This window comes from Heterocephalus glaber, unplaced genomic scaffold (assembly GCF_053883595.1).
Source record: "Heterocephalus glaber isolate CG9 unplaced genomic scaffold, H.glaber_assembly_v1.0 deba00001663, whole genome shotgun sequence".
In the NCBI taxonomy this organism is placed as follows: Eukaryota; Metazoa; Chordata; class Mammalia; order Rodentia; family Bathyergidae; genus Heterocephalus; species Heterocephalus glaber.
In genome coordinates this window covers 374,967-397,958 of record NW_028258404.1, presented here as the reverse complement: position 1 = coordinate 397,958, position 22,992 = coordinate 374,967, and the positions used below count along the sequence as shown (strand labels likewise).

Here is a 22,992-nt window from a genome sequence, read left to right as displayed (position 1 = left end):
CCAAAAAAAAAAAAAAAAGAATTATAAGCATCATACCACACTGATACATGCGCATCCATGTTTAAAGTTGGTAATACTTAAATCTTGCAAACAGCCCAAATGCCCATGGACTGGTGACTGGATAAAGAAGATACTTTTTTTTATATAAAATGGAGTACTACTCAGCCATAAAGAATGATAAACTACAGATATTTATAGCTAAATGGATGCACATTGAGGCCATACTCTTAAGTGAAATAAATAGGACACACATGTGTAAATACCAAATAGTTTCTCTGGTGTGAGAAACTGAAAGTGTAAATGGGGACCAAAATGTATAACAGACAATGTGAAATAGGGAGAAAAGGTCCAAAGGGGAAGAGGAAATAGGGGGAAAGTGGGAAAGGAAAGAAGGGAAAGAAAAAAATTGAGAAAAGAAGAAAAAAACAGAAACAAAGTTTTTGTAATTAGGGAAGGGTGGAGGAGTGGAAAGGAGGGAAGGGGAATGGGGAAAAAACAAGAGCCAAGGTATATCATGTACAGGTACAATTTTCCAATGATGAATGTGATCATAATGCATACCTAAAATGTACCAATAAACTTAATGAATAATAATTTTTGGAAAAGGATGCTGGCCAGCCCTGGCAGCTCCATTCTGGGAGGTGATGGCAGGTGGATACCAAGTTTGAGCCCAACTCTGGCAACTTAGCAAGACAAGTTTGTCAGACACTGTGTCAAGGGAAAAAAAATTAAAAAAAAAAAAGAAAGCATTTATGTAATATATTCAGTTGTGGTCATTGTGGTGGTTTTCTCTTTCAGTCAGTCTGTCTCTGTCTGCCTGTCCATCTCTCTCTCTCTCTCTCTCTCTCTGAAAATATTTAGGATGTTTTTTCATCCCTGGAGTTAACAACTTTCACAAATATATGTCAATGAGCAGGCTTTTATTTTGTAACTGAACACTCTTAGGAAGAGAAAAAAATACAGTACACTTGATTTTTAATGAAACTTGTTTTGGTTAAGGTGGTAGAATTCAGGGTATGTTTCACTGTCGTCTTTTTATTTATCTACATTGACTAAACAAGTTTATAATAAACATTTACCATTTTATGAAAACAATGTCATTTAAAAATTAAAATGTCTCCAAAATATGAAAACTTTACATACACAAATATTAGTTTCTATGATAACTATTAAAAGAATGCTAAAATATAATATATAAAGGAATGAAGTGACCAGATTACCACATATTTTAAGACCAAAATCTCCCACTGGAATTCTTTTTTTAAACTCCATATAGTAACCAAAGGCAAACTGATATAGTTATATCAAAACAGAAAATGGAGGGCCAGGGATTTAGCTCAGTGGTTCTGCCACCCGCCTCACAAGTGCAAGGTCCTGAGTTTGATCCCTGGTACCAAAAAAAAAAGAAAGAAACAGAAAAAGGAAAAGAGTAAAAAAGAAAACAGGAAACATGACAATGAAAACAAAGAGTATCACTAGAGATAAAAGAGGGTAACCCACAATGGAGAGAAAAGTTTTGATTTACAGGAAACGTGAATGTCTTAGTTACTATTCTCATTGCTGAGACAAAATACCCAACACCCACAGTAAAAGGAGGAAAGGTTTATTGAGCTCACAGTTTGTAGAGGTTTTGGTCCATAGTCAGCTGTCTCCAAGGCAGGGTGGTGTGGCAGAGGGGCATTGCAGAGGAGAAAGTCATTGGGAAAGCAGGCCAGACAGAAGGCAACAAGAAACAAGCCATAGCAGCAGCCCTGTTTCTGTCCCTTATATTCCATCCAGGCTGTCCACCCTTAGGGTAGGTTGCTTTCACACTCAGAGTGAGGTTATCTTTAATCCCAGCATTATATCCTTAATTCCAGCATCACATCCTTAATTCCAGCATCACACACCCTAGATGCAGCCACTTCCAAAAAGCCCTACCTATGACCACATGAGCTTTGGGGGGACATCTAGATACAAGCCATAAAAGAGATCGATCCTAAGGTTATATATTTTGAATATGACCTCAAAATAAATACATAAAACACTGACAGAACTACAGTCTGAAACAGATTCCACAATTACAAAGGGAGATTTAAATTGTCAATAATTATCATTGCAAGCACATACAGGCATGTACATACATACATACGCACACATATAAATCATTAGGAGTTTGATAACAACGTTAACAAACTTCACTTAACATACACAAATAAAACACTGGCCCCATCACATGAAGAATCTCTCTCTCATATACATGCATACACACACACACACACACACACGCACACACACACACACAGAACATTTTTTAAAAAATAACCATATGCAAAGCAAGTACTAAAAAGTTGCAATGATCATTCAAATAAAAAATATTTTGATGGTAGTTACTTGGGTGCTTTCCATTTATCTAGTAAACCATGTATGTTTTACATTTTTCTTTACATGTATTATATTTCACAATAAAGGTTTTAAAAAGTTAATTGATTTATATCATTTATTTACATACTCACTTATTTTTTTCAGTTCTTCAAGACTTGTTCCATAGCAGCAAAATCCTCAGGAAAAACTATGAAGAGGAGAGGTTGGTATGCTTCAATAAGAAACAATAATGCAAGATTCAGAAGTAAGAGTTCCAGTAAAATAAACCCCATTGTCTATGAGTAGCTTTCAAAACACAAATCCAGGGAATTCTCAAGGTAATAATTATACATAAATCAAATCATCATAATGCAGAACTGCAAATAACAAAAGTAGCTACAGGTCTTATATATCCCAAACAGTATAAAATCTAAATTGAAAATACTTTCAATATTAACTGCATCAGAACTAGAGGTCCTCTTGCCAATGGTAAAAAGCAGTTCTACGGTAATTTGTCCCATCAGTGATCCATTTTATGAAATACCAAACCAACTAACCTTTCAAAGAGACCATTTTTTATGTTGCCAGCTTAGAGATAAAAACAAATACCTAGCAATTAAAACTATGGAAAAAGAAATTTATTTTTAAAAAGATATTTATGGTTAGATGGTTAAAATACTAACATTTCAGGACACAAAACAACACATCCTCAAACATATTTAAAGTGATACAGGTCAGGAGTAGTGTGCATCCCTGTATTTCTAGATACTTGGGAAGACTACTTGAGCCTGGAAGTTGGTGCGTAGGCTGGACAACATAGAGAGTCTGTTTCTTTAAGAAAGAAAAGAGAACAGCAAAAACAAAAGAAAAAAGAATAAAGTGATACAAACGGCTTGAAGCTGTATATTTAAAAACTTTATAACAAACCATTTCATTAAAATTTTTCTGAAATAAGAGCAATGTCTTAGTTTTCTATTGCTGCCCAACACATTATCTTATCCAGAATTTCTATGTTAAGAAAAGCTTAAGGACTGCAATTCCTTGGTGGAAAAAAGTGGGGCCTATCTTAAATCTGTGTTTGCTAACAATTAAAACACTCAATTATCCATATCAAAGAAAGTACCAAGTTGATGGAGATCACCTCCAAGCCTCTCATTAATATTGATATATATCCATCTAAATATATACTAAATTCACTTCTATAACCCACCTAAAAATAGAAAGTGTTAGCTGAAAGTGTTAACTGAGATAGTATTCAAGAAAACTTTTTGTTGGTACTAAGTAAAAAGCAGGAATCCAGAGTGAGAGGAGGTGGGTATTTAAAAAGAGAGAGGACCTCCATCCTGAGCAAGGGCATCACAGTTGTTTCAGGGCCCACGCCGCTGACTACTGCTTCCCACATCATGCAAATATTCCATCAGAGATGAAAATTCAATCAAGCCATCTCAAGATAAACAGTTCAGAAGACAGTATCTCTCTCAAAGTATTGAAAAAAGTTCATTATACTTTTTACCTCTGTTTCTGTACATCCTGTGAGTTAAGAATGGTTTTCACATTGTTAAGGACTGGAAAGAGATGGTGAGAGGGAGTTAAAGAGAAAAGGAAAGAAGAATATGCAATAGACTTTTACACTTGTGAAACCTAAAAATAAACTGGTAGTCCTAGCTTTGCACAGTACTGTGCTAAAAGAATCTCCACAAAGTAGGGACTGCTTAAATTTACTGTCTCCCTCCTACAGAAATAGAGGATATGCAAATGGTCAATAAAAATTGAAGAGGTGTTCAATAACACTAGTCATTAGGGAAGCTAAGGGGAAACCCCAACATGGTATCAGTCTAAACACATGTGAGTGGCTAAAATGAAAGAGATAACACGAAGCGTTACAAGTATGTGGAGGAAACACAACTCTCATACACTGCTAAGGGAAGTGCAAGTTAACACAACCAATTTGAAACACTTTATGATAGTGTATACCATAAATACATATTTGCATAGCCTGTAACACAGCCATTTCACTAGTAGAATATACCCAACAGAAATGTATGCATAATTTCACCAAAGTATTTATAATTGACTTTTTTTTTTGGTACTGGGGACTGAACTTGGGTTCTTGCGCTTGCGCAGCAGGCGGTGAAACCACTGAGCTAAATGCCCGGCCCTCACCAAAGTATTTATAAAATATATATAGCAACCCTATTGGTAATAATTACAAATACTAAAGCTCATGGCCAAAATACTAGTTATAATAACGAGAATTAACAAACTATTGTTACATAACTGGCATAAATCTCACAAATACAATATTGAGCTAAAGCCAGAAAGAGATCTGTATATGATTCCTTCAATGTAAAGTCAACAATAGGTAAAAGTCATTTATAATATTATAAGTCAAGATAACAGTTGTTACCTTTGGAAAGCCAGCACAAAATGGCCTACGGGATACAGTGTTTTCAAGTGCTTTCTTGATCTACAGAACTGATGCGGGCATATGCACACTGTGAAAATTCAATGAATTGTACTACCCATATGATTCAGACACTTTACTCGATGTCTGTTATGCTTTTCAATTAACACAAGAGAAAGATTTCTATAAACCCTGTGACCTTGAAGAAAATTTGTGTACATTTCCCCTTCACTTTCATAATGTGCTAACATTCCTTCTCTTTTAATTCCTATTACCTGTCAGAAAAGTCAGCTTTGCTTTAAGTTTATTGGTACTAATGCATAGTATGCAATGATTATGTACTGTCACTTTAGGATCATTCCATCTGTGATCCCAAGGAGAAACTTTGCTAACCCAGTATCTTGTGGTAGTATGTTAAAGCTATCTGGCGATGAAAGAAAAAAAAAAACCTCCTTGAAATATACTACCACTGTTACTACTACCACTGCGATTTAACTTGCATAAAATGTTCAAAGAAGTTTTTCAAAAAACCTGGTCTCGTGAAAAGTTGTTTGTTTCTACTACCCTTGTCTAATCGTGCAGCTATCTTGTGTTTGTCCAGCCCCTTCCATCCACAGAGTTTAAAGTACTCCGCAAACACTGTAGGGTGGTGTCGCCTTCCAGTCAGAAAAATGCGGGCCCCGGGATGTTGTGAACCAAACCATTTCTAACAGTATCTTTCTACGGCGTGGCTCGGTGTGCCTACAGAAGAAACACTGCATTCTTGCTCACACAAGTGTGAGAACTGAAATACAAAATGATCAAGTGCCTTGCAAGGGCGCAAAGTCGATCAGAGCTTGAGCCAGAACTAGAACCCTGTAACTCGCAGGGATTTAAGGGAAAAACAAACAAAACCCTACACTTTTTAACAAATGTTCAGCTGTTGAACTCTTGTAATAGCAAACGGATGACGATGCCAAACCCAGGCCCAGAAAGAGCGGTCGGTCCCCTGAGGACCCCACGGCGCTGACCTTCGAGGGTGCCTGTCACCCATGGCCAAGCGAGGCCAGCCTTCGCTGGGGCAGATTCCGTGCGGCCCTGTCGGCTTCTCCAAGGAAGTTCGGCCGTAAATTCCGAGGCTGGTTTGTACCCATTCCTCTGTTCCTGCGGTCGCCCAAAACCCCCACCTCCCGGTTTACCTGGGACGCGCCTGCCAACACCCCGGGAGCGGACTCTGCGAGCTGGCCAGGAGTTTCTCAGGCCCGAGGCGGCAACGCGTTAGCCAATCGCCGTCCGCTCGGAGCCTCTGGCGGGCGCGCGCGTCCCCAAAACACGGTGCGCGGCGGGGCGCGGTCGCGAGCGGGAAGGGAGCTACTGTACGCCAGGCGTGAGGGCCCGCTGGGAGCAGAGTCGGCGCGCTCCGGGCACGCGCGAGGCGCAAGGCCGTGGCGCGGGGCGGGGCCTCCAGGCGAGCGAGGGAATTTGGAAAGTCCTCACTGGAGCCGAGGAAGAGAGGGCACCGAACTGTGCTTGTTGGGTCCGGGACGTCGGGTGCATCCCAGAAGAGCGAAAATTGACCAGGCAAAACCTTATCTGGTTGGAGGAGGGATTTGAAACGCGTCGTGTGGGCTTCATCTTAGCGTGTGAGTCTCCACGTAACTTGTGGAACTCGGTGTGATAGAAATTGTGTGGGGGGGGGGGTTTCAAGGTGAGAGGGAATAGGGCTCAGGGGAAGACAGAGGCGTGTAGCGAGGTGAGGTGATGGGTGGCTGAAAAGGACACGAGTGAGTGAGCAAAATGATTCCTTGATCCTAGCCAAAGAAGACTAAGATCTTGAAGCTAGTGACTTTTTTACCAAAGTACTGAAAGGATATTTGGATTCTTACAGTATATAATGTGTAAATTCTCAAAGGCCTTCCAGAATTAATCAAAAACGCCTCAATTTGTCTACCCCGTTCCCTGCTGAAACAAGAAATAGCCAAGAATATGCATAGAAGTAAAATAGCCTGGTTTAATTAATTGCTAGTAACTCAAATGTGATTTTCTTGTTCCACAGTCGAATATTGCTTTTATAAATGTCACTTGAACTCCTGTTACTTATTAATCTGTTAGACACCAGGTATTTACTGAGCACATGGTACGTGCAAGGTACTCTTCGGACTGCTGGGTAATGAATTATAAAAATGTGGAAGTTTTGCACATGCCCAAAGAATAGGCATACATTGATGATAGATATCCAAGTTTATCGGTGAAGTTAATGAAAGCACTTACACCTCAGTAAGTGAAAAAAAAGATGAAAAAACTGGATGGAAATTAGCTGAAAATCTAGGTTATAATCACAAAATATTTATTATTTGTGTGGCAACGAGTGGACTGTACTCTGAAGGAGTTGTTTACAGGTTCAGCTTTGAAACGCTTTTTTTGTTTTACACCAGTCTTTAATCAGCTATTTATGACACAAAGTATAATAAAAATAGATAAGACAAAAAAGATGAGTTGTGTAGTTTGCCAGAATAGACAATCCAATCAGAAAGGGCACTACAATCAGGGAGAATAGCTTGTGTAAAGGTTTACAACCAAATTAAGTTATGTGTAAAAGAAAGGAGGGGAAGTTAATTTCTTTAGTAGGAAATAAATAAGAGGGGATAGTGACTACAATATTGAGGAAATTGAAACCAATAATTAGGAGGGGAAATTTAGAAAAAAATGACTAATATTTTAATTGGGTAAGTTGTCATTTGGCCTCATTTTTAAAGCCCATTGTTGAAGTTCTTAATGTCTCCAAGGTAAAGAACTGCATTTTTTCTCTGAGTAACCTGTTTTATTCCTTCTTTCTTTTTTTATGAGTTTGAACACTAGCCCTAATTATCACTAATCCTTTTTCCAACTTATTTAATTCATTATTACTCTTTCACTAATTTTTCATACTCTAATAGTTAAATTTTTCCCTACTCCCCTCCACCACTTTCACCACCTCAATCCTCACATGTACACATTTCTTCATTCTGGATTCTACTAACTGTTGCCTGGTAAATAGCCTTGAGGGAGGGAAGTTTAGGGTGTGAGGAAAACAGAATCAGAAAGATATGGAGGAGATAACTCTGAATCTTTTAAATAGGTATAGGAGTTAACAAGGTGAAAGATAGGAGTGAAGTTATAAAGAAAATGGAATTTCTTTTGGGGTAAACAATGTAAAGCTGATACTATAGGGGCTCTGAGTGCAAATCACTTGATATGGTAAGAGTGTGTTTAGTTTTGTCTCACCCTCTCCTAAAGTGCCTCTACCATTTTGCATTCTCATAACCCATTAACAAGATTTCTCATTGCTCCACAGCCTCACCAGTATTTGTTGCCAATGGTTTAGGTTTTAGACCCTCTCCTATGTATAGTGGTTTCTCATTTCATCTGATGCAAAAAATCCATGAGGTTGATCTACCTTGGTGTATTCAGAAAAAATAAGTTCGAATTTCCATTGTGTTTGGATCAGAATAGATGAGGGGCAAAAGAGTACAAGAATAGTACATAAAAGGTGCCAATTTTATAGATCTCTGAAAAAAGGCCATAAGTTTGATTTTTTTTTTTTTTTTTTTTTTTTTAGTACCGGGGATTGAACTCGGGTCCTTGCACTTGTGCAACAGGCAGCAAAACCACTGAGCTGAATCCCGCTCCCCCCCCCCCCCCCCCGCCGACCTGACTTGTTCTAAATGCAGCTGGAAACTATTGGAGGATTCTTCAACAGGGCATAGTCATGATCTACTTTGTTTTCAGAATATTATGCTGAATAATAAGTAGAGAGTAAAAAAGCCAAGAGAATACTCAAATAGCTTCTTCAGTAGTTCAGGCAAAACATAATATGGCTGAAACTAGCATAGTGGCAATAGAGGTAGAAATGATCAAATCAAGATACATTTTTAAGGTAAAATTCACAGCGTATGCTATATCCTGAATAAGCTACATAAAGAAAGATTAGTCAGTCCTGGCTAATGAGATGTATTATAGTGGATGTCAACCTTTCCACAATAGCCTTATGAAGAGAAAGCTTTTGCCTGTACCCTTTCAGTTTGGGATGTTAGAGTGAAACCTTGACACTGACAGACATCTTAACCAACAGTTATCAAGATGGAGGGTAAAGAGCCAATATACTGAGGATGCCATGTTGATGATAAAGGAAAAGATTTGTTCTTACTAATATTGGTAGAGTTAGCTGTAGCATCAAACCTTGAACTACCAACCCCTAACTTCTTGTACATGAGATTAAAGACAAAAATTAAAACCTTATTTTTAGCATTATATAATTAGATTTTCTGTTATTTGGAGTTAAAAGCATTTCTAACAGGTAGCAATAAGGTGGCCACAGTAAGCCAGCGTCTCAAACCAGTGCTCTGTCTCTAGCTTCTAATTCATTTGGTATTTTTTAAAACTTCTCCAGATGAGGATAAGAAGTAATCAAGAGGGGGTTCTATGTTTTATTGTTTTTGTCATTTAAAATGTAAGATATTAGAGCATATCTATGTGTTCATGAGCCTCATCCAGTCAGAAGTTGAAACTGATGATATGGGATTTCACATCACCAGTTATAATTAAGACATCGCGGAAAGGGATAATCAAACTTGTGGGACAGGATAGATATTTTTCATTGTTCACTGAAGCAAAACTTGCATAACATAAAATTAACCATTTTAAAGTGAACATTTCAGTGGTATTTAGTACATTCACAATGTTTGTAACTACCATTTCTATCTAGTTTCAAAACATTCTTGCCACTCCTCTGTAGTTGTTAGAATCAAAATGGAGTTCCTTGTGTCAAACAATAAACAAATGGAGAAATAAAACCAGCAAGTTGTGAAGAAGAGCCCTCCTACACACATGCCTATGATAAAAACTACAAAGACTCCCATGTGTCTTATATGGGACTCCCTTATGCCCATGTGCCTATAACTTTTTCCAAGGACTTTCCAAATTTCACCTTGCTACATGAGTTATAGGAACACCTAGTCAGATCTACAAGAACACTTGCCTAATACACTGTCTTCACTCTTGGGCCATTTGTTTCCCAAAAAATTACATGTACTTCTTTCTTTTGCCTTTATAAGTTTCCCTTTACTTCAGTCTTTTTTAATATATTGGTATACCAGGGCATGTATATCCAAGATTATAATCCTTCTGCTTACTTCCAAATAAACTCATTATCTTTAGAGGTTCTGTGTGTGTGTGTATGTTGTTATTCAGGTTGTTATTCCATGTGAAGTTATGAAATAGTGATCTCAGACAGTGGTAAGTGAATTCATGAGGCAAATTTATATATTTCCAGGTAGCAATTTGAAATTTTTAGAAATTATATCAGATATTTTCTCTAGCAGTAGTTAGGTCTACTGTAGGTACAAGAAGGGGATAACTGAGTTTTAACCAAATTGTGAAGTTTCCAGGAAAGCAATGGAAGGAGGTAAGAATAGAATATAAGGAGTTTTTTAAGAGATTAGTTATAATGATGGACCTTAGATTCTATTGCCATGTAAGGAAGAAAGTAAGATAGATAAGTACTAACAAAGAATGGATTTCAAATATTAGAAGACTGGAGAATTGTTTGTTGCAGGAAGAATCTAAAATATTTTTGAAGGATAAGGGGTGCTGTTCAAAATTTGAATAAATAAAATCAATATTTTAGAGATGCTGCTGCTCTGCTGATGATAAACCAGAACTTAAAAGAAAATTAGTTTGTCCTTAACCTTAAGCAGTCTTTCCCAGCTTTGTGCAGTGTCCCCCTAGATTCTTCTTCCCTGCAGTTGCTGACCTCTGCTCTGCTTCAGAAAAGGTAAACAGCAAGATTCTTGCTAACAGAGTTCTGTGATGTACTGGTTCCTCAGGAATCTCCTGTACTTAAGGCTGACCTTTGCCCTGGTACTGACAAGGTTGACAACCACGTTCCTGTTAACAGGGTCTTATGACATCCTAAAATTCCTGATATCTGTTTTTCAAGGCTCAGCTATAAAACTGTCAGTGTCTTTGTTCCATTTGGCACCAATCCCCTCAACATATATATAAAAAACTTCTCCTTTGTTCTTGGCTTGGCCTTTGGACATAAGTCCGCCAAGAGGGTGTATACCTAAAACCTAGAATAAAACCCTTCTGCTTCCCAGTGGTCTATCCTGTCTCTTCAATTCTGCAGCAATGACAAGTTTCATGTATAAAATGGAAGTTATAAAATAAGTAAAGAAAAGATCATTGGAGACGAGGGACCATATTTTAGGAGACAAGTTTATCGGTGCCTTACATCTCTATTATCTTATGACATGATTTGTTCAGACTTTCTTTTCAAGGATATCTGTACAACAAACAGCCTTGGAAAAGAAAGCTAATGTGTTTTCCTAGTATAGAGGGCAAATCTGTTTCTTGACTGGTAAAATAAAGATAATATCTTCCCCTGAGGCAAAGATGGGACAGATTTGCTAATAGATCCCCTATACATTTGAGTCTTCTTAGCTCTGATACAAATCCACTGTGTGTGCAGCATCTACTTGGGCCTCCATTTGTACTGTGCCCATGGAACTTGGAAGGAACATGTAGAAGCAATGAAAATCTCAAGCTTATGATGCCTGCTGTGGCATGAGTTATAAAAACCTTTAATCTCTGACCCAGAAAGAACCCATGTCTTCTGCAAACATCTATGATACTGTGGCATGCTAACTTGTTAACTTAACAAATATGGTAAAATCTGAAGTTATTTACACTTCCTCATATTGCAGCGATGGATTCCTAATGATTATCCAATATAATTTATTTCAGGTAAATAGATGGGGTTACAGTAATGTTGTAGTCTGAAGTTACAAACTTAAAAGATTTTTTTTAAGTATAAATAGCAACTGGGGAAGTTAGGGATATTCTAGGCAAAGGATTACAGTTTAGCAAGAGGAATAAATTTAAGAGATCTGTTGTATAACATGGTTAATAAAAATGTTTTCAGCCTTGGTTAATGGTTAATATGACTGGTTAATGGTCAATAACATGGCAAATAGTTATTCTTGAACATTGCTAAGAGTAGATTTTAAGTGTTCTCACTGCAAAAAAGAAATGTGTTAATTAGCTCAATTTAACCACTCCACTATGTAGGCATATTGATATAGGACTTCTAAATGATATGTAGAAAATAATACAACTCACAACCTGCTAGGTGCCAGATACACTGAGTTTGTGTTCCCCAAAATCAAAGAATGAATTCTAAGGAACATCAGAAGTTAAGAGTAGGAAAAATTTATTGAGAGAGAGAGAGGCAGCACCTGAGAGAGACAGTGCCTGAGAGAAACAGAAAGGGACCCGGAAAATAGAGTGCTGCAGACTCGATTTTACTAAGGAAGTTTTATAGAACAAAAGCACAAGGTGGGTACAAAATCACAAGGAGGGTACAATGTGTGACAAAATTATGATCAACCAATAAGATTACAAGTGTAGCCACATTTTGACCCAATGGGGAAGCAGGTCTCATAGCCAGTGTACATGGAAAGAACAAGGACCTTTTTAGGAGATGAGTCAGGAGGTTCTGGTCACCCACCCAGGTGACTGATTCCTATCTAGACTTTATTGGAACAGGTAATACTGATTATAGCATATGGTTTATGGGGAAGTATGTAGGCCTAGTCATTCCATCTTTATCTTGAGCCTGGGCCTTGAATGAGTGGACCTGTAACCATAGTTGTAATGTGTTTTTATCCTCTGCACTGATTCCCTTGAGGGCCTAGCCCTGTATGACTGCCTATAATATTTGTACCTAACTTAGCTGTCTCTAATAATATTTCAAAAAACATATAGATAAGTATATGTAATTTTTGTCCTTTAAAAATATTTATTAAAAATGGTTTTGAAATGACAGTGGAGTGTAAGCCTGTGGAAGACAAAGTCTTCACTTAAAAGGGTTATAGTGAAATGAATATCATTGAGGGAAACACATTTTAATTAGGGCAAGAAAGTAAAGGAAGCACTTGAGAAAATATAAAAAATGTAAGAGTTTGCTGATAATAAATCAAAAATATTAGAGGCCCTAGCAGGAAAATTGGGGAGAAAGAAGAAAATTCTAACTTTGGGAGAACTGGCACATATATAGAACAAGATAAATATAAGAAAGCAATACTGAAAGTAGACAGGGAAGTGAGATTCAAAGACAGAATCTTCAAAGACAGATTCTCATTTCAGTACTGAAATACTCATTTCAGTACTCATTTCAAATGATACTCATTTTAGTACTCATTTCAGTACTGAATTCTCATTTCATACTGAATGTGATACCAAATGTGAAATAGACATAAGTATATTATGGTGTTCTGCAAAGAGAACTACATTGGAAGTGAGAATAATCAGTATATGCAAGATAATTAAAGCCTTGGAAGTGAATGACAAAAGGAATTTCTATTGAGTAATAGCTAAAGACAGTATAGGACTAGAACTCCCAACACTTAACGGTCAGGAAGAGAAGGATGACCCTTTAAAGTAGTCAAAGGAAAGAGCAGTTAAAAGGTAGGAAGAAAAATTTTAAATGGGAAATACTAGATATCAAAGAAAGAATAGTCAACTATAGAATCCTACTGAGTGGTCAAGCAAGATAAGAATTTGAAAATATGTATGCAACAGAAGAATTGAAGGCTTGAGGAGTCTGACTTTTTAAATAAAGGCTAGTAATGGCAGAGTCAGAACTAATACCCAGTTTGAGTCACTGCATTACCCTTAGTTCTGGATTCTTCCTGTCATGTCTCTCTTGATAGGCCTAAACCTTCTTAAATCTTTCCCTGAAAATATTTTAAAGATATTTCTTATTGTTGATATTTGATAAGCCTCTGCTTCTTCTGATTTTGTCTTTATTGATGCTGTACTTAGAAATATATGCCCATTTTCATATTTTAAATATGATTTAAAATATTGAAGTAGTATAAATTACAGTGTACAAATCTCATCCTGCTTAGGCTAAGCCCCTGATTAAAATCCCTTGCTAGTTACCATTCACTATGTATCCTAAAACAGTGGAGGCAAACCTATGGCATGTATGCTATTTTTTTTTAGACAAAAGATGTTAAAGCATGGGTTGTTTTTTCTAAACTAAAACCTCAATATTCAAATTTAATTGCAGTGTTGGCATTTTATGATAAATAAGTGGGTTTTGGGTTGCAGCTTGGACACTCATCTCTAAAAGATTCACCATCATTGGCCTAGGAAGTAGTCTAAATTTCTTATTAAGCTTTTTCAACCTGACAGTGGTCTGTATTCTAGCGTCGTATTTGCCCAACTTCTTAAATAGAAATGATCTCTCTTAGACTAATAAGATGTCCACTCTATCAAACGACTGCTGTTTTTATTGCTCTTAATACTTTTATAGTTTCTCAGTTTCTTAATAGTCATTGAGTAGTTGTCACTTAATAAGGTCAAAGATTATGCAAGACAGTTAAACCAGCTGGACGGTTGAGCAATAAGAACAAAATCCAGGGAACAAATTTCTGAGGTGGCCCTTCAAGAGCACTATGCCCTGGGGTTCACTTCTCAATTTAAAGTAACTTTTGCAATTATCAGCCTGGGAAGAGTAGAGCTTAGCTGGTTCCTCATGTGCCCTTAAGCTATTTTTTCTATTGCCTTATTGTAAAGTAATTTGTTGTTATTATTTTAATTTTAATCCTTTTAGCAACCAAACACTCCTCTGCTCCATCTTTGTAGATTTTACTAGAGCTTTCTTTCTGGCCAAACTCATAACTTTGTACATATTTATGCTTGACTTTTGCTTTTTTTTTTTGGTACCAGGGATCAAACTCAGGAGCTTGCACTTGTGAGGCAGACGGTGGCGGCACCACTGAGCTAAATCCCCGGCCCTCTGCTTGATTTTTCTTATAAAGATGACTGAAACCCCCAAAGTAGCTGAACCACAGGCTCAATGTTGTGCTGCTTTAAATGTCCTCTGCCAGAATAACTACTCTGCTACCCTTAATATCAGTCTCCCACAAAGTCTCAGGACATAAGAAAAATGTAGACAAATTTTCTCCCAGAACATAAGACATATGGCCTGGAAAACAAAGCCAATGGAGTCCTTGTTCCCAACTAAAATTACCTAGGGATAGTATTTACCATTTGTCTATTTCTAAAAATTAGTAGATGTTTGCGATACATAATGGACACTCATTATGGGTAATTGGTACATGTACATGACACATCTTAAATATTTTTCTGTTCCTTTCTCTGCCCCCCGCCCCTTTAGCTTCTTGGTTCCCTTCATATTTGCAAAAGATCTATCTACTTGTTTACTTTTATCAGTCTTTTAATTTGCTCTCTAATTTATTTGTACTTTGGATTTCTCATAAGAGAGAAACTATATGGTATTTAAGATTGTGTGTCTGATTGATTTTACTTAACATGTTTTCAAGGTACTTCTGTTTTCTTACAAATATCTCAAATTTATCCATCTTTATTGCTGAGTAGTATTCCCTTGTATAGGTAACACATTTTCTTTATCCACTCATCTGTTAATGGACATATAGGCTGCTTCCAAAATTTAGCTATTATAAATTGTGCTGCTATAAATATTGATATACATGTATCATTGTAATATGTCTCTAACTCTTCTGGAAAGATAACTAGAAGGGGAGCAGCTGGATTGAATGGAAATTATGTTTAGTTTTTTGAGAAATATCTAGAATGATTTACATAATGGTTTTACTAGTTTACATTCCCACAAGCAATATAAGAGGGTATCTTTTTCACTGTAGCTACACCAGCATTTGTAATAGTTTGATTTCTTCATGATTGCCATTCTTCCTGGAGTCAGATGAAAGCTCAGTGTGGTTTTAATTTGCATTTCTCTAATGTAAGCAAAGTAGAATATGTACTATGTATTTATTGGTCAATTGTATTTATTCTTCTGAGAAGTTTCTATTCATTATTTCAGTTTTTTGGATTGGGTCTTTTATTTTGTGGAGTCTAATTTTTTTTTAGCTCTTTATATATTCTAAATATTAGTTCTCTGTCCAAGTTGTAGCTAGCAAAATTTTTCTCCATTCTGTAGATGATCTGTTTATTCTGTTGTTTCCTTTCTTGTGCAAAATATTTTAAATTTGTTATATTCATATGTGTTGACTCTGTTATTTCTTGTGCAATTACATTTTTGTTCACAAAGTACTTGCCTACACCTATGATTTCAAGAGTTTTACCTATTTTATATTTTAGCAGATTGGTTTTTTTGTTTTAATAATTAGATCCTTGGTTCTTTTTAATTTTGGTTTAGTACATAGTGACAGATAGGGGTCTAGCTTCAATTTTTTGCATATGGATAGCCAGTTTTCCCAGCAACATTTGCTAAAAAGACTATCTTTCCTCCAGCGTATGTTTTTGGACCCTTTGTCAAAGATTAAATACCTGAATGTGTTTTTTTTCTGCATCCTTTATTCTGTTTTTTTGACCCACAGGTCTCTTTTTGTCCCATACCATGCAATAATTATCAATGTACCCTTGTAGTATAAGTGAAAGTCAGGTATTGTGATGCTTCTGCCTTGCTCTTCCTGCCCAGTATTGGTAATGGTAGTGAGTCTCTTCTGGTTCCAGATGAATTTTAGGATTGCTTTCTCTTAGTTCTCTGAGGAATGCTGTTGGCATTTGATTGGAATTGCACTAAAATTATGTATCAATTTTGGAATATGGCAATTTTGATAATACTGGTTCTGCCTATCCAGGAACAGGGGATATATTTTTATTTTCTGAGGTCCTCTTCAATCTTCCTTTTCAGAGAACTGTAGTTTTCATTGTAGAGGTCTTTGACTTCCTTGGTTAGTTTAATTTATTAAGCATTTAATTTTTCTTGATGTTATTGTGAATAGTGTTGTTTTTCTAATTTCTTTCTCAGCGAATTTATTATTGCTGTACAGGAAAGTTATTGATTTTTGTGTTTTCATTTTGTAGCCTCCTACATTGCTGAATTTGGTTGTTAATTCTAGGAATCTTTTGGTGGAATTATTTGAGTCTTTTATGTAGAAGGCCATGCCATCTGCAAATAATAACTGACTTATTCCGTTCTTATACATATCCCTTTTTGTTTTTGTTTGATTGCTCTGGTTAATGTTTTGAGCAGTGTGTTGAACAGGAGTGGTGATAATGGCATTCTTGTCTTGTTCCAGATTGTACAGGAAATTTTTCAGTTTTCCTCTATTATTATGATATTGGCTACTGGTTTTTCACAAATGGATTTTACCAGATAGTGATAAGGTCCTTCTGTACGTATTTTTCCTGTTTTTTTTTAAAATCATGAATCAGTGTTGGATTGTCAAAAGCCTTTTGTACATCTATTGATATGATCACATGGTTTTTGTCCCTACTTCTGGTTATGTGGTATATTACAGTTACTGATCTGCGTATGTTGAACCATCCTTACAACCGTAGGATAAAACCTATTGGTCATGGTGTATGATCCTTTTGATGATTTGTTGTGTTCTACTTGCCAGTATCTTAATAAGAATTTTTGCATCTTATGTTCATTAAAGAGATTGGTCTGTAGTTTTCTGCCTGGTTTTTGAATCAGAGTGATGCTGACTTACAGAAATGACTTTGGAAAAATTCCTTTACTTTCACTTTCATTGAAGTGGTTGAGGAATATTGGTGGTACCACCCCTTTAAAGGTCTTGAACTCAGCAATGAATCTATCAGGTCCTGGCCTTTTCTTAATTGATAGTTTATTTTTTATTATTACTGCTTCAATTTCATTGCTTGTTATTAGATTGTTAAGAGTTTTTATGTCTTCTTGGTTCAGTTTTGGAAATTCATATGAATCTAGAAATTGGCCCATTTCTTTAAGATTTTTAAATTTTTTGCAGTGCAATTTTTCACAGTAGTTACTATCTTCTGGATTTTTGATGGTATCCATTTCTGACCTGTGCAGTAGCCAATCCAATGCCCAATACAGAACATTTATTCTAAAAACACATTGAAGAAATTGTCAGATATTTAAGTTCAGTAGGCATTTTAAGGTTCCTGAAGTTTCAGTTTTTAGCTATTTTGCAAACAAATGTCATTAGTTTAGTTATATTAACTTTAACCAAAATCAGCTAAATAAGTTAATAATTTTAAAAATATAAGCTTGATACTTTAGAAGTTTTGCTCTCTTAGGGCACTGGAACATTATTTAAAAATAATAGAACAATGTGATGAGTTGAATCTCAGGAATCTGATATAAGTCAAGAAAATTTTACCATTGTTTCCCATTGCTAAACTTTATAGCACTCTAGTATGAGCCATGGGTAAATTTAAATACAGATAAAAGATAAATCCCAAAATTGGAGTTCTTAGCACAGTAGGTACTTGATTGTATTGACACATACAGACACTCAACCTCCAGAATGTTATTATTATGCCTGAGTCCTATCTCAACTCAACTATTCTAGAGGTGTGGGACTGGATTTCAAGTGATGTTAGGCCTTGCTTTTTGTACTCCAAGACATTTGTTCTAGTCCAAGTGGAGCAATTTTTTTTTTGATCACTAAGAGCGCAAACTTACATTCATCTACTCAGGATAAAATTTCCAGAGGTTAAAGTACTCATGGAAGTGTAAATAAGGAACCTTTAAATCTTAACCTGAAAGTACCGTATTTCCTGAAATAATGAAGGGAAGGCAAAGATTTACTAACACTGCAAGGTGGTAGGATCTCCACCATTAGATTATGACTAATGAGGGAGGTGTCTTTACTGTTAATATTCTCAACTTAAAGTGCTAACAATAAGCTCTCAATGAATGAATGTATAATTATGGTTGAGTATTAGGAATTAAAGAGTTATGACCAATTTTTAAAACATTACATATAGAAATAGGAATCTGGGGGGCATTTAATTATTTTAGGTTTCTGAGTGACGGAATGAATTTTCCTTGGCCTGTGGATAACATTTAATTCTATAATTTCACCATTACCAAAAGGGATCCTGGAATTCCTGGTGATCCACTATCACGCCTACTGTCTTTTTGAAAGTCAGTTTCTGCACTGGAAAATGAGAGAAATCTTTTCTATGAGCTCTAAAATTTTGTTTTTCTGTCTACTATGTAATGGTTTTTCAATATTTGGTGAATTAATAAATTATGGCCTTATATTTAATTAATAGACTGAAAGATATTGGTCAAAGCTTTTATAATTAGCAAAAATTTCTGATAACTATTAAACATTTTCAAACAAATTTTAATCAAATATGAAACACTTTCACATGACTGTTCTAATACATAGCAAATCTCTCTAATCCTCAGACACCATAAATTTTGCTAGTCAGGTATCATCACTATCTCCAACTTTTAACAGCTCAAAGAAATAAGCAATTAATTTTAATAGCTTGGCCAAATGATTTTATTTTGTACATTTGACGGAAAATCAATACATATTAACTATATTAAATTGCTCATATCCAACAGTTTTTGATCTTCAAAAATGGGAGTTTTAATGACAAAAAATATATTTAGTATTAAATACTATGTTTTAGAAATAATGGCAGTAAGGGTTCCACAGCCTCCCAATTCTCTGTTTTATTCTTATCATCTCCTGCCTGTTAGGGGTGTGGTGGGTATTTTTTTAAAATTTCCCTATCTTGTGTGGCAGATATTTTTGTCTCTCCTACATAGCAAATTGCAACTTGTGGTTGAAACTCTGGTATAAATTATTATTTTTGTTTTGCTAATTATCCTAAGGGGCTAGTATAAATCATTGTTTCATAGAGAATATACAAGTTTCTTAATATTTCTTGATTATTTAGGTCAACTCAACGCTCAGCTCATAACATTCAACAGAGAACTGGTTAAAACACAGGATTCTGGACCCTAACCCCAGTAATTCTGATTCAACAGGTGAGGGTGGGGCCCATGAATTTTACTAACAGATTCATAAATGAGGCTGGGTATTACACTTTTAGAACCTTAGACCCGAGTAGAGACTTACTTGTAATAAGTTCCTGGGGGTGGGGTATTTTAATAAATAAAACTCAAGTTCATGAGGTATGAGATAAATGTCCTTAAAACCATTTTCTTGGTAAATTACCACACTAGCTCGGCTACAACCTACAATCCCAGGATAACTAACCTGTGGAATGTATTCATTTGTCCCTTCATCAGTCCCAGTGTTCTGGCCTGCCAGGAGGGCAAGGGTTGCCTCCAGTCCTAGCCTTGGAGCTCCCGGGAGGGAAGGGTTCGCTTCACTTGAGTTATCAAAGGCAAGGCGTCCAGCCAGACGAACTCTGCAAGGAGGCTCTTGATAGGGCAGCGAGTGGGCGCCAATCTAGGAGACCAAGACAGAACCTCTGGGGCCGGCCAACCTAACCATCCGCGAGGCTTCTCGCCAGGACTTTTGTGGCAATCAGGGGGGCCCAGCCGGGGCGCGAATGCGCGAGCAGGTTCCGTCTGCTGGCGCTCTCGCAGCGAGCCTGTGCCTGTCCCGCCGCCCCTCAGGGAACCAAGCCGCCCGAGCACCAACCCAGCCCCGCTTCTCCCCACCAGGAGAGGCTGCGCAGGCCGGGGTTCAAGCGCTCAGCTCGCTCCCCTGTCCTCCCGCTGCGAAGATGTCCGCCAACCCCGACGTCGGCTTAGTGCGCGAGGCTTCAAGGCAGATCTTGGCCGGTGGTTCAGCTGGTAAGGCCGCCCCGTTCCGCCGGAGGCGAATCGATTTCCCCATCTCGATCCTCGAAAGCATTAAGTTTCTCAAACGAGCCTCCCGGCCGCGCTTCTGCCCTCCTCCACAGTCAGGGACGCGAGAGCAAAGGAGGCCGGGAGCGGGTGGTGGGTGCCGGTGCCCCGGTGCCCTGGATAAAGTCGCCGCGGCTCCCGCTCCGGCCGCTCTCGGGTTCCTGGCCTTCTGTGTTCCTAGGGGAGGACCCAGTTCTGCAACTTTCAGGAAGCCTTTTTGGTTTGCTGGCTCTTTTACTTGAAAATGACCTCTGTTCTGTCTTTCTTCAGGGTTGCTTCCAGTTGTAGACACTTTCTTCCAAGTTAACGCGAAAGTTAACAAAAATCCTCTCAGAGAAGTATTACGCCAGGACTCCACTTACTGTGCTTGCTAGGGGATATATTCACACTATAAATAGGTGTATTAAAATTAAATGCATATGTTAACACATATAAACACCTTTGATAGAGTGGGCTCACATTAATTTATGGAGAGTTATGCTGTGGGAAAAAACCCCTAGAAGCCAATTTTGGAAATAATCACTTAAATGTAGCTGGAGAAAGTTACTATGAAATTATGTTATGTGGACTAATTTCAAAGATATTTTAAAATATAAGCTCTAATTTGGTTGAAAATTTAATCCCACGTACTGTGATGCATTGCTATATAATTTAAATAGCTACCATAATTAGCTTATCACCACCATTTTTATAAGTGAATTATTTTAATAAATTATGTTATGGAAGCATTAATAAATCTTATTAAGACAATGATTAGAAGACGTCTAATGCTTAGTCTTGACTAGTAAAATTTATTTTCAAGCAGATTTGAAATTTTATAAGGTATTATTACAAATTATAAGTAATTATTATGTAATGAACTACTCTCATCTGAGGGGTCTGACACTCAGCCTGATATATCGCTTACAATCTGGACACTTTCCTAAAGATGCTATTTCATCAGTATGATAGTTGACAGTCTTACAGGTAATTGTTCATTGTCCATCCACTAATATGATGTCAGGAAACACACTGCCTACTTTTTAAGTCGTTTCCCAGTAGTGGTGATGAAGTTGCACCAATTTATTCACACATTTTGGTAGAATTCCACAGTGTTCAGGGCTTGACTGGCTATATCTGTCTTGATTCCCAGTCTGTGACCTTGATTAGAGAAAACTCAGCTGGTCCAGAGTCAAAATGAAGCTACTTGGTTAACATCCTAAGTTATGACACGTAAGCATCTGTACACTGGTTTAGATAATCATAATATTTATCAGGCACAACTGAACTCAAAGGATTTTAAAAGTGGATCAAACTGTAGCTTACACTGTTTTGTTGGATAAGTATTTAGCATAGATATAATATATAATTTCACCGTATAGTCTTAAAATTTAAGTAATATAGATAGAAAATTAGGATATTTAAATAAATTTAAAATAGTAGCATAGTTGATGTCTGTGGTTTGTACTAATGGAGTACAAAGGATAATTATTATTGATACTTTCATCATAATGAAAAATTCACATTTTCTTGGTTAAAAGCATTTTACAAACCTTTATAGTTATTGCAACGGTAATAAATGCAGATTGTTCCTATTACATATACAAGATCAAGGACCAGGAAGAAATCAATACATAAAAGAGGTAGAATTTTAATAAAAAGAGGAATGCATTTGAATTTCTGTCACTGGAGTTCTGGTTAGTATCACCTTTGAGTGTGTATCAGGTGATCTTTAGGTTGTAAAGGTCAAAAGTATCCAAAGGGAATGTTCTTTTAATAAAAAAAATAAACTGGGGAGTGATACCAGGATGTCATATAGAATTCAAGGTCTGGCATGCATCCCTGTGACAAGCTGGGATCAGGGGCTGGAGCATGGAGGAGGAACTCAGGAACTGAATTCTCTCCATCTCTTACTTCTTGTCTTCCTCAAAGGCTGGACATCTCTGAAGTAGCAGGGCGGTGGCTACTGCTGTTAGGATGGATTGCCACACTTACAGAGATTGGCCTGGAGCAGAGTAAACATGCCCACAGGGATTCAAACAATTATTACTTAGACAGCAAAAACAAATCATCATAGTTTCAGTTCCCTGTGTTCCTAGTACCCTAGACAATACTGAATTGAAGAGGCTAAATGATAGATGATGAGTGGTAGGTCCAACAGCCCAGAAGTTTTATAGACTTATGTTGAAGCCCGCAGCTGTAATGTCAGTGGGAGTGAGGTGAAAAGTCTTGTGTTTAACTGAAATTGAGGAAATGGATGAAAAACAGTTTTGTGGCAGTCTTCCACTAGATGGGGGTGGGGGGTGCTACCTCTCAGCTGGCTCATCAGGTGGCTTATCTCTCCTTTGACTGGGAGAAATCACAGGAGTCTACCAAGACTCAGGCCAGACCGTGGTTGAACCTTGCTTAACTTGGCTTATATGCAGAGTACAAGTTGTCAGGTGCAAACCTAACAGGTAGAGCTAATTCCCTCTGCTCTCCCAGTGTCCTGAGAAGTCTTGTTTACAGTCTTCAATCCATGTGGCAGAAACTGGGCCCACACAGCTTCTGAGTATACATGCTCTTGACTTTGCTTCCTTGAAAAATGTGAGAGTCGGATTGGTTTTCTTTAGTTTTGATCCAG

The 22,992-nt window shown here is 37.1% G+C and overlaps 1 protein-coding gene and 1 long non-coding RNA gene across 11 annotated transcripts in view; one reads left to right on the top strand and one right to left on the bottom strand.

Annotated features, from left to right (window-relative positions):
- LOC147822300 (uncharacterized) lies at positions 1-6,097 on the bottom strand. The gene is made up of 3 exons (XR_015445829.1): positions 5,926-6,097; positions 2,496-2,551; positions 1-1,645 (listed from the first exon to the last, which is right to left on the bottom strand). It is a non-coding gene; the product is annotated as an uncharacterized LOC147822300 (long non-coding RNA).
- An 84-nt stretch (positions 6,098-6,181) lies between these two features.
- Positions 6,182-22,992, top strand: part of LOC147822299 (uncharacterized) — a 390,614-nt gene continuing 373,803 nt past the window's right edge. For 3 of the 10 annotated variants that reach the window (XR_015445826.1, XR_015445828.1, XR_015445827.1), the window contains exons 1-2: positions 6,239-6,369; positions 8,325-20,336. Coding sequence is in view for 7 of the 10 variants with exons in the window: in XM_087197285.1 (XP_087053411.1) it covers positions 20,090-20,632 (543 nt within the window). In the remaining 3 variants the exon portion in view is untranslated. Of the gene's footprint in view, positions 6,370-8,324 lie in introns of all 10 variants that reach the window. The other 7 variants (XM_087197287.1, XM_087197288.1, XM_087197290.1 and 4 more) reach the window with 7 other exon arrangements.